This window comes from Lissotriton vulgaris, chromosome 5, assembly GCF_964263255.1.
Source record: "Lissotriton vulgaris chromosome 5, aLisVul1.2, whole genome shotgun sequence".
In the NCBI taxonomy this organism is placed as follows: Eukaryota; Metazoa; Chordata; class Amphibia; order Caudata; family Salamandridae; genus Lissotriton; species Lissotriton vulgaris.
This window is the reverse complement of record NC_141693.1, coordinates 1,814,012,454-1,814,026,838: the sequence shown is the minus strand read 5'-3', so window position 1 is coordinate 1,814,026,838 and position 14,385 is coordinate 1,814,012,454. Positions and strand designations below refer to the sequence as shown.

At 47.0% G+C, this 14,385-nt stretch overlaps 1 protein-coding gene across 1 annotated transcript in view; it reads right to left on the bottom strand.

Moving 5' to 3' along the window:
* The window catches only part of LOC147717283 (uncharacterized), a 261,309-nt gene that overhangs the window by 14,035 nt on the left and 232,889 nt on the right, over positions 1 to 14,385 (bottom strand). Inside the window, exons 21-23 of the mRNA XM_086924227.1 lie at positions 4,005 to 4,070; positions 1,047 to 1,241; positions 256 to 371 (exon numbers count right to left, since the gene is read on the bottom strand). Coding sequence (XP_086780353.1) covers positions 256 to 371; positions 1,047 to 1,241; positions 4,005 to 4,070 — 377 coding nt within the window. The remainder of the gene's footprint in view (positions 1 to 255; positions 372 to 1,046; positions 1,242 to 4,004; positions 4,071 to 14,385) is intronic.

The following is a 14,385-nucleotide window of genomic DNA, read 5'->3' as shown; positions in this document are numbered from 1 at the left end:
CCTTCTGTTGCACAGATTGGAGTTTGACTAGTAAAATATACTATTCCAAACTCCAGCGCTTCCCTAAAACAAGTTGTTGTAACAACTTGCTTTGCAATGGAATGCGTGGTAACAACGCGTTTGTTGTATTGCCCACGTTGTAAAGGCATGTATTGTAATTGCATGTGTGAACACGTTATACATCCCCATGGGGAGAACCCTGGGCACCAGAACTCGACAGCTCACCGTTCAGTACCTCTTTTAAGCTCTACTTACCAGAGTGGATCCAGCATCACGTCGCGGCCATTGAAGGAGTAGATGGGGACCCTCGGGTGGAACTTGTGCTTTGGATCTTCAAAGAGAGAATTCCAGCTCCTACTCAGCACCTGGCCCTAGAACATGAAACATGGTTTACTGAGCTGGGAAATATGGGGACTGCCTTCAGGGAAGAAAGTAAGAGTTAGCAGTGAGACATCTTCATCTCCCGTTGACATGCACAAGGAGCTAGAAAAGCATCAGGGAGATATTAGCTTACTAAAAATAATTATGTATTATTGCCCCTACTGTGGGCAGTAACAGCTGATAAAAGCCCCTAACCCAACATCAAGGGTCTAAAATGAGGGTGAGGGCCGATAACAACCATTATAGCCCGAGAAAGAAGCGCTGTAGTTATGCTATCAGAACTTTACACACATTGGGGGTACAATGTTATAAATTAAACATAGAGAAACAGAAAGATAAAAATTGGAATGTTGGATCAGAATTTTTGTACCAGTTATTATTGGCCACTTCATTGTCTTCAATGGAGCTCTAAACATGCCAATGTTCTAATGTGTGTAAACAAGTGGGGCCCCATTAGAACATTCAGATTGTAAACCACAGAATGCCACAGGATACAGAGACAAAAGCCTTAAGGGCAAGTAGCATAGTGAGAGAGCCAGTCAGATGCCATTCACAAAAGGCACTGACCAAGTGCTACAACCCTTTTGTAGACATTGGTATGTTGCAGCTTCCTGTAATTTCTGTATAGCCAAACCAACCTGTAGTCAGACCATAGTCAGACATACCTCCATGTTCACCACTGGGAGGCTCCGGTCCGTCCTCTTCACAATGGAGATGAGATCTTGGCTAGATGAAGATAGGAAGGCCCGGAAAGTACCGTAGAGCGAGGCTTCCTGTGACTGACGGTAGCACTGCAGGTCCACACCTCGTAGGCTAGTCATATCACCGGAGAGGGGGACGTTCAAGGCCACCAGGCGAAGCTGCAAAGACAGAGGCGGGATGTGCTCACTTTTGTGAAAAGGGTGAGGATGGGCCAAAAAAGCATACCGACCAAATTCTTTAGCCAGACTTTAGGGTGGTCAGACTTTGAATTTGGTTAAGGAATTAAGCTAAGTAACTGATTTTGAATGCCACCATTCTCATCAAATCAATCTCTCAGCTACCTTCAACCCTGTAAATCCCAAAATACTATTGACTGGTCAGTCATCCCTTGGTAATACTTGGCATCATCTTTGAATGGTACACCTTTTATCTCCAAGATCACAAATACTATTTCTTCCATTGCTCCATCAGCTGTTGTGCCTAGTTGCTCCTTGTAAGGTAATCTGCTAGGCTCTATCATTTGTACCAAAGTTCGTATCAGCCTTCACCATGAAACTTAGCAGAGTCATCTCTTCTGTTAACTCTAATTAACCCTAATTAACTCTAAATGGAACTAAACCATTTGAAGCTAAAAGCAGAGAAAACCAAAATCAACCACCTTCCATCCTACTCTGTTCAGGCTGCTACATTCACTATGTTGGCCAAAGACTTTTTTGTTGAACGCCTCGGCGTGTTCTAAAGTAGCATTGTATGATTCATCTCTATAATCACTTCCAAGTCCACACACTACCACCATCTCAGCCTATGTAAAATCTTCCCCTCCTCCTAACTCAATTAAAACACACATCAATGCTTTAGTCACAAGCTTACTGGGCTACAACACAAGCCTATTAAGCATATCACTGAACGATTCAACTGTAGTTAAGTTCTACCCTCATGAATGGGTTATGGGCATTCCAGACAATGGATCCCTGAAGTCCTAAACATCTGACTTATTGTTTTTATTTCTGTTATTTGGTGGTCCTTTTGTTGTATGTTTGTGTATTCTTGGCTAGAATCCAGTGGGAGGATAGCTTTTGCTTGAAGACAGGCCTATTCTACAGATCCTTTATGAATGAGCACAGTGAATTTAATTCTGGCTTAGAGCGGCCATCCATGTAGTGTCGCCATGCTTCCTCCTGTTCAAGGCCAACCTTGCCACTAGAGTTTGTACATTTTGCTGGATGCTTATGATCTTGGGTTTGGGCTGTTAATAGCTGGTTACAGTATTCCTGTCAAGTATGATAAGCAATCTGGATAGTTACAATCAATAGTCTATGTAGAGGTCTGGAAGATACTCACTGAGTAATAAGAGTTGGACACTGGTATCTTATGCCACTGCATCTATTTAGGAGCTGAATTCCACTGGTCCCGCCCACATTTAATACTAGGGGCTGATTATGATCCTGTAGTAAACGGCTCTGACTCTCAGTCGGAGCAGTTCCTACAGCATGGTAATCGGCTGTTCGGATTCATTTCCGATCGACCCATTTGAATGGAGTTGATCAGAAAGGAATCCAAACTGGATTTCCGGATGGCTTCCGACAGGCTCAGAGGGGCCATTAGCCATTCAGAAAGCCTCCAGTAATCCCAAAGGCGACTATTTCCGCCTGAGGGATTATAATGACGGATTCCAACAGCCTTTCTGTGCCGGCCTTTCCGACACAGAAAGGCTGTTGAAAGTCGACTTTGGGGGCACACAGCAGGGCCCCCAGGGGTGCACAGCCTCCGGTTGAAGGCTGAGGACCTGACCCCCTGTTGATCCCCGCACCCCACCCTGTAGGTGCCAGCCACAAGGTGCACGGATGAATTGCACCTCTTCCCTTTACAATGAGAGCAGGCATTCCTGTCAGAATGCCTGCTCCCATTGTAAAGAATAGGAGTGCAGCTAAACAGTGTTCGGTCACATCCTAATTGCTGGGTTGGAACCGCCCGCAGAAGGTCGGTCGTCCCTAATACTGAATCGATGTCCGACAGACTCAGGTCCGCCCGACATTGAAATTGGGAGCTAAGTAGCAAACATACGTGTATGAGGATCTCCCCATAGAGAAGATAGGCGAGTTGGAGATTCACACAAATTGGTTAGTGAATAGCAGTTTGTAGTACTTGTATTACTATTATAGTACTACTAAAGTACAACAAAATGTAGTTTATGAATAGGCCCCTGTATGGATAAGAGAATCCATATAATTTGCTGGGTATTGTTCTGCTGTCCTTCACTGTAGTGCGTTAGGAGAGGTGTGTGGGGCTAAACCTGAGAATCTAAGACAAATACTTATTAAGAAATTTACAGCATACCTCCTGGCAGATTATGGTCGGCTTTATACGGAATATCAATCACAGAATATCAATTGCTGAATATCAATCACTGAAGGATGTACTGTTGGGTACCACAATAGTCAGATACTGGTTTATCTGGGCTGTGGGAGATTCATGGTAATAGTCCTGTCTAATGGGTTCTGCTGTCAGTAAGTGATGCAACCTGACAGGTCGTGATGTTGTGAGCACGGTGAGAACCAAATCTATTAGAAACATAATCGGCTGTGGATGTCTGTGTGGTGTCCTGTTTGATGACTCAAAAAAATCAGAAACACTGCTGGAAAGAGGAGAATTCAAACTGAGCCTTACAGGGTGCAGATCATACTTCTCACAAGTCAATCAGTGCTAAATTTGTCAATTGCTCTTAGAGGACGGAAGCAAGGACGTAAAAGAAGTTCAATTCTGGTTAAACATTGCTGATCCCGTATTGGAAGAGGGATTGGTCATTATGCCAAATAATTGTGGCAAAAGCACCAATCGAGGTACTTCATAATTAGATTATTTAACATTATAGCCCTCGCACCACATCATAGCCCCATAGGATAAAGATATTGGTATCTTACTGAAGGCACCCTCTGAGTGATGCTAACAGGCACAGGTTTAGTGTTTATGGCAACTTCTTCTTCCTTCTGTTGGTAGAAATGCACATATTTAGTAACACTGTCAGGAAAGCACAATGCAATAAATATTTCTGGTTCATAAATTCTCTCTCATAGTCCCCAATAATATTTTCTAACATGGCCTCCCTTTGAAAACTATTCACTCTTTCACCTTTGAACTTATGACATTTGACATTTCGGTGAATGGTGCAAGAGGAGGGTGTACATTCATATACGAATGATTAAATTTATAGTGCTTGATCTACCTTTTAGATCAGGGTGAGACTGAAGTTAGAATGGTGGATCTGCCTCTAGTCTGCAGACTTTGCCCTATGTCTGTTAGATTTGAGTTACAATGGTTTCTCCCAGCCCCTAAGTATGTTTGTTGGGTTAGGATATTCAATTTGCCTTCCTCCTCAAACATAGATGTCCCCAAATGTTTGCTAGAATGTAGTTTGAATAGTAGTAGTAAAAGTTTAGTTCAGAATATTGATTCCATAAAACTTACAGATAGTAAGACAACATTAATATGCAGTTTAAAAAAAAATTAAAATTGCTATTACATAGTAAAAATGTTGTCATCCTATTCTATACGTCGTAGGAACTGTTTAAAAAGTATAAAACAATTTGCATGCCACCGCAAGGATAAGAACGTTTGTTCTTATGCAAAATAGCAACCTATTGACACGAAACCACTATCTCGTGATCTAAAACTTAAGTCCATTCATTTTCCTTATTAGCCCTATCGTAAATAGAAACTTGCTAACAGCGAAGACAGTAAAAGTGGATGTGTCTCCTGTCAGGATTCTAAGTACCTCCAAGTATCTCCCTATACCATGATTACTTGCACAATGGCCGTATCCATTTCCATCTAAATTCTTTATGAAGGCTGGACAGAAGCATATCACATTGTATATGGTTCCATTTGCTGACAGGGAGCGCATAGTGAAGACAGACGATTGACCAAACTCCATTGTGCAATGAATGCCGCCCACCTCAAGTGTATCATATCGAAATTTCAGTATAGTAATTTTAACCTCCACGCCAATGTATGCACCAATCCAATATTAGTTCATAGCATATTTTTCCAGCTCCTTCTAGTCTTAGTTAGCTTCCAGTTGAGCACTATTAACAAGCTGGAAGATATCTGTGTCACACAAGAGGTGAGCATTATACATTTATGAGGTGAATCACTTCTTGTCTTTCTGAATCAAACCTCTAAACAATCCCGATATTCATGAACTGAGATTCTGATATCAGCAGATACTTCGTGGCGTGGTGGCTATCTTGTCTTCTGGCAAATTCGTTAGTAATTGCCATTGCTCTTGTTAGTGTTATGTTTGTGCGAATCATTAAACTACTGTACTTGTCTTGCATTCTCAGGTTTAGGCTAATTTAATTATATCAGCATTAAATATCAGTGCTATGAAGCAATCATTCCTTTATTTATGAGTATGGTTCAAAAAATCTTCACCATTTCAATTATATATATATATATATATATAAATATATATATATATATATATATATATATATATATATATATATATATATATATATATATATATATATATATATATATTGCGCTCGTCGATTCCTAGCTGGTCCCCAGGAATGAAAAACAGCACTCGGGAGGTTCCTCGTCACAGAGTTAGTTTATTTTCAAAAGCTACACCACAGACGCGTTTCGGCGATCTGCCTTCTTCAGTGTGTTTGTCCACACGCACAACCCAGGTACATATATATAAACATCTGATTCGTGTAAGGGTGACATCACAATAGTGAGCATAGACAGAGGACTCTATCCCTCCCATCAACTGCGTGCTCCATTTTGTAGTGGTTAATATAGACCATGTATACAAAACTCACAACACTATGCAGTGTAACATTATGCAACCTACAGATAGGTACAGACGCTATAGTGGAAGGTATAATTAATCACCGTGCAAGAAATGCACATAACATACAGCCGTGGATCGGCGTTTGTCCTCTAATATTTTGCAGCCCACAAGAGCCAAATATGACTACACATTATTAAAGGTTAATAATTAGTGAATCCAACCCATGCACGAAACGGGATATATGCCCGTTTTTATGTCTGTATAAGCATAGACAAACTAAAAAGAGAACCAACAGGAAATCAGTGCATATCTTTGTCGTACTTGAACGGAGTCACATGTGCTATCTTTCATAGTCTTTCATAGTATTCTCCTATTAGGAATCAAAGAGCCCTTTGAACCTAAAATTCATCATAGAAAGATACACTAAACAATAAATGATCACTAATGTACACAGTGTCTTATGAGGCTTCAGAAACATAATCAAATACCATCAGACGACGTGTCCCAATAGTTGGTCATAGCACACAAAATTCATACAGTTGATACATAATGATGCATCCTGCCCCAACCATTAAAGAGCATTATATCTTTACTTCAGCTGCAGGGTGCTGAATCTCATTACATGCTGGGGCAATATCCAAATTCCAGAAAGTTAATCACACAAGATGGGACCTACAGGAGACCTATTACATCATTTACCTAAATGGAATACCATTTCTTCCCCACTATTCATTCCCCTAGGCCATTTGGTGGACAGATCTATGATATATCGTGACTCAAGATATATATATATACATTCTTTACACCATTACCGGAAACGAGATCCTGGGCTGTCACGGGCGGTCCGAGTCCGGTACCGGTATACCAATATCTTTTCTCCAAACTACCTCCAATGCAGAGATAAGGCTCGGACACCCGGGTTGACTTGCAAAATAAGTTTATTCTTCTGGCAAGTGGAAAACGGCGCGTTTTGCCTTTACCGCTTGCTCACGCTCACCATATATCACGATTCGCCATCTTGAATACCATTTAACAAACAAGTGAAAACACCACTGTGCGAATCATTAAACTACTGTACTTGTCTTGAATTCTCAGGTTTAGGCTAATTCAATTATATCAGCATTAAATATCAGTGCTATGAAGCATTCATTCCTTTATTTATAAGTATGGTTCAAAAAATCTTCACCATTTCAATTTTTTTTTATATATATATATATATATTCTTTACACCATTACCAGAAACGAGATCCTGGGCTGTCACAGGCGGTCCGAGTCCGGCACCGGTATACCAATATCTTTTCTCCAAACTACCTCCAATGCAGAGATAAGGCTCGGACACCCGGGTTGACTTGCAAAATAAGTTTATTCTTCTGGCAAGTGGAAAACGACGCATTTTGCCTTTACCGCTTGCGACGGGCCGCCTTGCGAGGCAGGGAGTGTGGGACGTGAAGAAAAACACCAACGAAGCCCAGAACAATTGCTGCAGTCCTTACCTGAAAATGTGGCATGTCAGCTGCTCAATGGAGAGAAAAGGCAATGCTGACAAACGGAACCACTGCCAGCAAGTGAGAAACACTGCATGCTGGGAAATGCAGTCCACCTGTGGAGGCAGAGATGACTCCGTGCCACAAATTCCAGGTAGCCTACACTACTTTAGTGCATAGGAACTGATAAAGGACTTAAAATGGGGACTACGAGTAACAGAGGCAATTTTAAACAGAAGGGCATTTGAAAAAGGAACCCTCCGAAACGCGTCATGCCCAATGTTTTTAATGAATAAATAATGGTGCTTCATGAGCCCCGCTGTGTCGCCTCGTTCTTCTTCAGCTGAGGAGGAAGCCTTGGGAATATTAGCGTGTCTAACCAACAAGCGAGGATGGCCCTCCCGCAAACGTTACGGGAGTCGCTAGCATGGATGGAGACTCCCCGACCGCCCCGCATGAAGCCTGAAATAGAGAACAAGCTGCAACCTGCAGCCCATACTTGCATGGGGATATGCTCCTATTTCATGGGTGTTACTGACTCTGCGACGGGCCGACTTGCAAAGCAGGGAGTGTGGGACGTGAAGAAAAACACCAACGTAGCCCAGAACAATTGCTGCAGTCCTTACCTGAAAATGTGGCATGTCAGCTGCTCAATGGAGAGAAAAGGCAACTGATAAAGGACTTAAAATGGGGACTGCGAGTAACAGAGGCAATTTTAAAAAGAAGGGCATTTGAAAAAGGAACCCTCCGAAACGCGTCATGCCCAATGTTTTTAATGAATAAATAATGGTGCTTCATGAGCCCTGCTGTGTCGCCTCGTTCTTCTTCAGCTGAGGAGGAAGGCTTGGGAATATATATATATGGGTGATGGATCGCATGTTTCAGCGCGGAGTCCTGTACCGCGCTAAGGGGCCCCGTCTCACCAAGTTGACTCTGACTCTGCTGGGTGCTGCTTCAGTGGCGTTTTGGAGTTGCCCGGGGTGCCGGGATTTGTCAGAGTCCACCTGCCTGTCTGGGACATATACGGCGGTGTTGGGGTCAATTGGCTCTACGTTGGGCTGGGCGTGCATGTCAGCCTTGTCCCCGCTTATTTGATACCAGGAACAGGCAGGTTGAGACGGAGGAGACCGGAGGGGACAGCGTATTCTTCTGGAGCAAAGTGGGGAACAATTGCTTTACAACTACGCTTTGCCATCTCCACGCAACGTTTTCCAGTGATTAAGCAAGATGCACTCTGGGAATGGTAGTCACTACACAAGACTCGCCAATAGACATTTGCGCTTGCCTTTGGGCTGGAGGGGGTGGAGCAAAGCAGGTCAAATCAGGAGGGGCGTGAATTTTTGTCAGATATATTTGCCGCTGCCTGACTGACTGAAAACACCCGCGGCACTAAAGAAGGCTAATCAGAAGCCGAAATGCATTCGCCTTGACAGCGGGTGTCCAATGTATCCTTACCTGCTGCGGATGGAATAAAGGCTGTTCCCACTTGTTCTCCTGTGTTGGCCTCTTCACTCTCGGCGGCTGCTGTGGGTGATGGATTGCATGTTTCAGCCCGGAGTCCAGAACCGCGCTAAGGGGCCCCCGTCTCACCAAGTTGACTCTGACTCTGCTGGTTGCTGCTTCGGTGGCGTTTTGGAGTTGCCCGGGGTGCCGGGATTTGTCGGAGTCCACCGGCCTGTCTCGGACATATACGGCGGTGTTGGGGTCAATTGGCTCTACGTTGGGCTGGGCGTGCATGTCAGCCTTGTCCCCGCTTATTTGATACCAGGAACAGGCAGGTTGAGACGGAAGGAGACCGGAGGGGACAGCGTATTCTTCTGGAGCAAAGTGGGGAACAATTGCTTTACAGCGACGCTTTGCCATCTCCACGCAACGTTTTCCAGTGATTAAGCAAGATGCACTCTGGTAATGGTAGTCACTACACAAGACTCGCCAATAGACATTTGCGCTTGCCTTTGGGCTGAAGGGGGTGGAGCAAAGCAGGTCAAATCAGGAGGGGCGTGACTTTTTGTCAGATATATTTGCCGCTGCCTGACTGACTGAAAACACCCGCGGCGCTGAAGAAGGCTAATCAGAAGCCGAAATGCATTCGCCTTGACAGCGGGTGTCCAATGTATCCTTACCTGCTGCGGATCGAATAAAGGCTGTTCCCACTTGTTCTCCTGTGTTGGCCTCTTCACTCTCGGCGGCTGCTGTGGGTGATGGATCGCATGTTTCAGCGCGGAGTCCAGTACTGCGCTAAGGGGCCCCCGTCTCACCAAGTTGACTCTGACTCTGCTGGTTGCTGCTTCAGTGGCGTTTTGGAGTTGCCCGGGGTGCCGGGATTTGTCGGAGTCCACCTGCCTGTCTGGGACATATACGGCGGTGTTGGGGTCAATTGGCTCTACGTTGGGCTGGGCGTGCATGTCAGCCTTGTCCCCGCTTATTTGATACCAGGAACAGGCAGGTTGAGACGGAAGGAGACTGGAGGGGACAGCGTATTCTTCTGGAGCAAAGTGGGGAACAATTGCTTTACAACAACGCTTTGCCATCTCCACGCAACGTTTTCCAGTGATTAAGCAAGATGCACTCTGGGAATGGTAGTCACTACACAAGACTCGCCAATAGACATTTGCGCTTGCCTTTGGGCTGAAGGGGGTGGAGCAAAGCAGGTCAAATCAGGAGAGGCGTGACTTTTTGTCAGATATATTTGCCGCTGCCTGACTGACTGAAAACACCTGCGGCGCTGAAGAAGGCTAATCAGAAGCCGAAATGCATTCGCCTTGACAGCGGGTGTCCAATGTATCCTTACCTGCTGCGGATGGAATAAAGGCTGTTCCCACATGTTCTCCTGTGTTGGCCTCTTCACTCTCGGCGGCTGCTGTGGGTGATGTATCGCATGTTTCAGCGCGGAGTCCAGTACCGCGCTAAGGGGCCCCCGTCTCACCAAGTTGACTCTGACTCTGCTGGTTGCTGCTTCGGTGGCGTTTTGGAGTTGCCCGGGGTGCTGGGATTTGATGGAGTCCACCTGCCTTTCTGGGACATATACGACGGTGTTGGGGTCAATTGGCTCTACGTTGGGCTGAGCGTGCATGTCAGCCTTGTCCCCGCTTATTTGATACCAGGAACAGGCTGGTTGAGACGGAAGGAGACCGGAGGGGACAGCGTATTCTTCTGGAGCAAAGTGGGGAACAATTGCTTTACAACAACGCTTTGCCATCTCCACGCAACGTTTTCCAGTGATTAAGCAAGATGCACTCTGGGAATGGTAGTCACTACACAAGACTCGCCAATAGGCATTTGCGCTTGCCTTTGGGCTGAAGGGGGTGGAGCAAAGCAGGCCAAATCAGGAGGGGCGTGACTTTTTGTCAGATATATTTGCCGCTGCCTGACTGAGTGAAAACACCCGCGGCACTGAAGAAGGCTAATCAGAAGCCGAAATGCAATCACCTTGACAGCAGGTGTCCAATGTATCCTTACCTGCTGCGGATGGAATAAAGGCTGTTCCTACTTGTTCTCCTGTGTTGGCCTCTTCACTCTCGGCGGCTGCTGTGGGTGATGGATCGCATGTTTCAGGGCGGAGTCCAGTACCGCGCTAAGGGGCTCCCGTCTCACCAAGTTGACTCTGACTCTGCTGGTTGCTGCTTCGGTGGCGTTTTGGAGTTGCCCGGGGTGCCGGGATTTGTCGGAGTCCACCTGCCTGTCTGGGACATATACGGCGGTGTTGGGGTCATTTGGCTCTACGTTGGGCTGGGCGTGCATGTCAGCCTTGTCCCCACTTATTTGATACCAGGAACAGGCAGGTTGAGACGGAAGGAGACCGGAGGGGACAGCGTATTCTTCTGGAGCAAAGTGGGGAGCAATTGCTTTACAGCGACGCTTTGCCATCTCCACGCAACGTTTTCCAGTGATTAAGCAAGATGCACTCTGGGAATAGTAGTCACTACACAAGACTCGCCAATAGACATTTGCGCTTGCCTTTGGGCTGAAGGGGGTGGAGCAAATCAGGTCAAATCAGGAGGGGCGTGACTTTTTGTCAGATATATTTGCCGCTGCCTGACTGACTGAAAACACCCGCGGCGCTGAAGAAGGCTAATCAGAAGCCGAAATGCATTCGCCTTGACAGCGGGTGTCCAATGTATCCTTACCTGCTGCGGATGGAATAAAGGCTGTTCCCACTTGTTCTCCTGTGTTGGCCTCTTCACTCTCGGCGGCTGCTGTGGGTGATGGATCGCATGTTTCAGCGCTGAGTCAAGTACCGCGCTAAGGGGCCCCCGTCTCACCAAGTTGACTCTGACTCTGCTGGTTGCTGCTTCGGTGGCGTTTTGGAGTTGCCCGGGGTGCCGGGATTTGATGGAGTCCACCTGCCTTTCTGGGACATATACGACGGTTTTGGGGTCAATTGGCTCTACGTTGGGCTGGGCGTGCATGTCAGCCTTGTCCCAGCTTATTTGATACCAGGAACAGGCTGGTTGAGGCGGAAGGAGACCGGAGGGGACAGCGTATTCTTCTGGAGCAAAGTGGGGAACAATTGTTTTACAACGACGCTTTGCCATCTCCACGCAACGTTTTCCAGTGATTAAGCAAGATGCACTCTGGGAATGGTAGTCACTACACAAGACTTGCCAATAGACATTTGCGCTTGCCTTTGGGCTGAAGGGGGTGGAGCAAAGCAGGTCAAATCAGGAGGGGCGTGACTTTTTGTCAGATATATTTGCCGCTGCCTGACTGACTGAAAACACCCGCGGCGCTGAAGAAGGCTAATCAGAAGCCGAAATGCATTCGCCTTGACAGCGGGTGTCCAATGTATCCTTACCTGCTGCGGATGGAATAAAGGCTGTTCCCACTTGTTCTCCTGTGTTGGCCTCTTCACTCTCGGCGGCTGCTGTGGGTGATGGATCGCATGTTTCAGCGCGGAGTCCAGTACCGCGCTAAGGGGCCCCCGTCTCACCAAGTTGACTCTGACTCTGCTGGTTGCTGCTTCGGTGGCGTTTTGGAGTTGCCCGGGGTGCCGGGATTTGTCAGAGTCCACATGCCTGTCTGGGACATATACGGCGGTGTTGGGGTCAATTGGCTCTACGTTGGGCTGGGCGTGCATGTCAGCCTTGTCCCCGCTTATTTGATACCATGAACAGGCTGGTTGAGACGGAAGGAGACCGGAGGGGACAGCGTATTCTTCTGGAGCAAAGTGGGGAACAATTGCTTTACAACGACGCTTTGCCATCTCCACGCAACGTTTTCCAGTGCTTAAGCAAGATGCACTCTGGGAATGGTAGTCACTACACAAGACTCGCCAATAGACATTTGCGCTTGCCTTTGGGCTGAAGGGGGTGGAGCAAAGCAGGTCAAATCAGGAGGGGCGTGACTTTTTGTCAGATATATTTGCCGCTGCCTGACTGAGTGAAAACACCCGCGGCGCTGAAGAAGGCTAATCAGAAGCCGAAATGCATTCGCCTTGACAGCGGGTGTCCAATGTATCCTTACCTGCTGCGGATGGAATAAAGGCTGTTCCCACTTGTTCTCCTGTGTTGGCCTCTTCACTCTCGGCGGCTGCTGTGGCTGATGGATCGCATGTTTCAGCGCGGAGTCCAGTACCGCGCTAAGGTGCTCCCGTCTCACCAAGTTGACTCTGACTCTGCTGGTTGCTGCTTCGGTGGGGTTTTGGAGTTGCCCGGGGTGCCGGGATTTGTCGGAGTCCACCTGCCTGTCTGGGACATATACGGCGGTGTTGGGGTCATTTGGCTCTACGTTGGGCTGGGCGTGCATGTCAGCCTTGTCCCCGCTTATTTGATACCAGGAACAGGCAGGTTGAGACGGAAGGAGACCGGAGGGGACAGCGTATTCTTCTGGAGCAAAGTGGGGAACAATTGCTTTACAACGACGCTTTGCCATCTCCACGCAACGTTTTCCAGTGATTAAGCAAGATGCACTCTGGGAATGGTAGTCACTACACAAGACTCGCCAATAGACATTTGCGCTTGCCTTTGGGCTTGAAGGGGGTGGAGCAAAGCAGGTCAAATCAGGAGGGGCGTGACTTTTTGTCAGATATATTTGCCGCTGCCTGACTGACTGAAAACACCCGCGGCGCTGAAGAAGGCTAATCAGAAGCCGAAATGCATTCGCCTTGACAGCGGGTGTCCAATGTATCCTTACCAGCTGCGGATGGAATAAAGGCTGTTCCCACTTGTTCTCCTGTGTTGGCCTCTTCACTCTCGGCGGCTGCTGTGTGTGATGGATCACATGTTTCAGCGCGGAGACCAGTACCGCACTAAGGGGCCCCCGTCTCACCAAGTTGACTCTGACTCTGCTGGTTGCTGCTTCGGTGGCATTTTGGAGTTGCCCGGGGTGCCGGGATTTGTCGGAGTCCACCTGCCTGTCTGGGACATATACGGCGGTGTTGGGGTCAATTGGCTCTACGTTGGGCTGGGCGTGCATGTCAGCCTTGTCCCCGCTTATTTGATACCAGGAACAGGCAGGTTGAAACGGAAGGAGACCGGAGGGGACAGCGTATTCTTCTGGAGCAAAGTGGGGAACAATTGCTTTACAACGACGCTTTGCCATCTCCACGCAACGTTTTCCAGTGATTAAGCAAGATGCACTCTGGGAATGGTAGTCACTACACAAGACTCGCCAATAGACATTTGCGCTTGCCTTTGGGCTGAAGGGGGTGGAGCAAAGCAGGTCAAATCAGGAGGGGCGTGACTTTTTGTCAGATATATTTGCCGCTGCCTGACTAACTGAAAACACCCGCGGCGCTGAAGAAGGCTAATCCGAAGCCGAAATGCATTCGCCTTGACAGCGGGTGTCCAATGTATCCTTTTTTTTTTTTTTTTATTTTTTTTTTTGGTGTAAGAATTTTATTGCACTTTTTTAACATACAGAGTACAAATCGTTTACCATCCATGGTGCACTTGCCTACAACCACATCGGGCCGGCCCCCTGCAACCATGGTTACGAGCAACTGTTCCTGAACTACACAGCCCATCAGCCGACATCCAGCGGACCGGCGGCGCATTAGTAGATAGAAATCCGTCGCGTAGC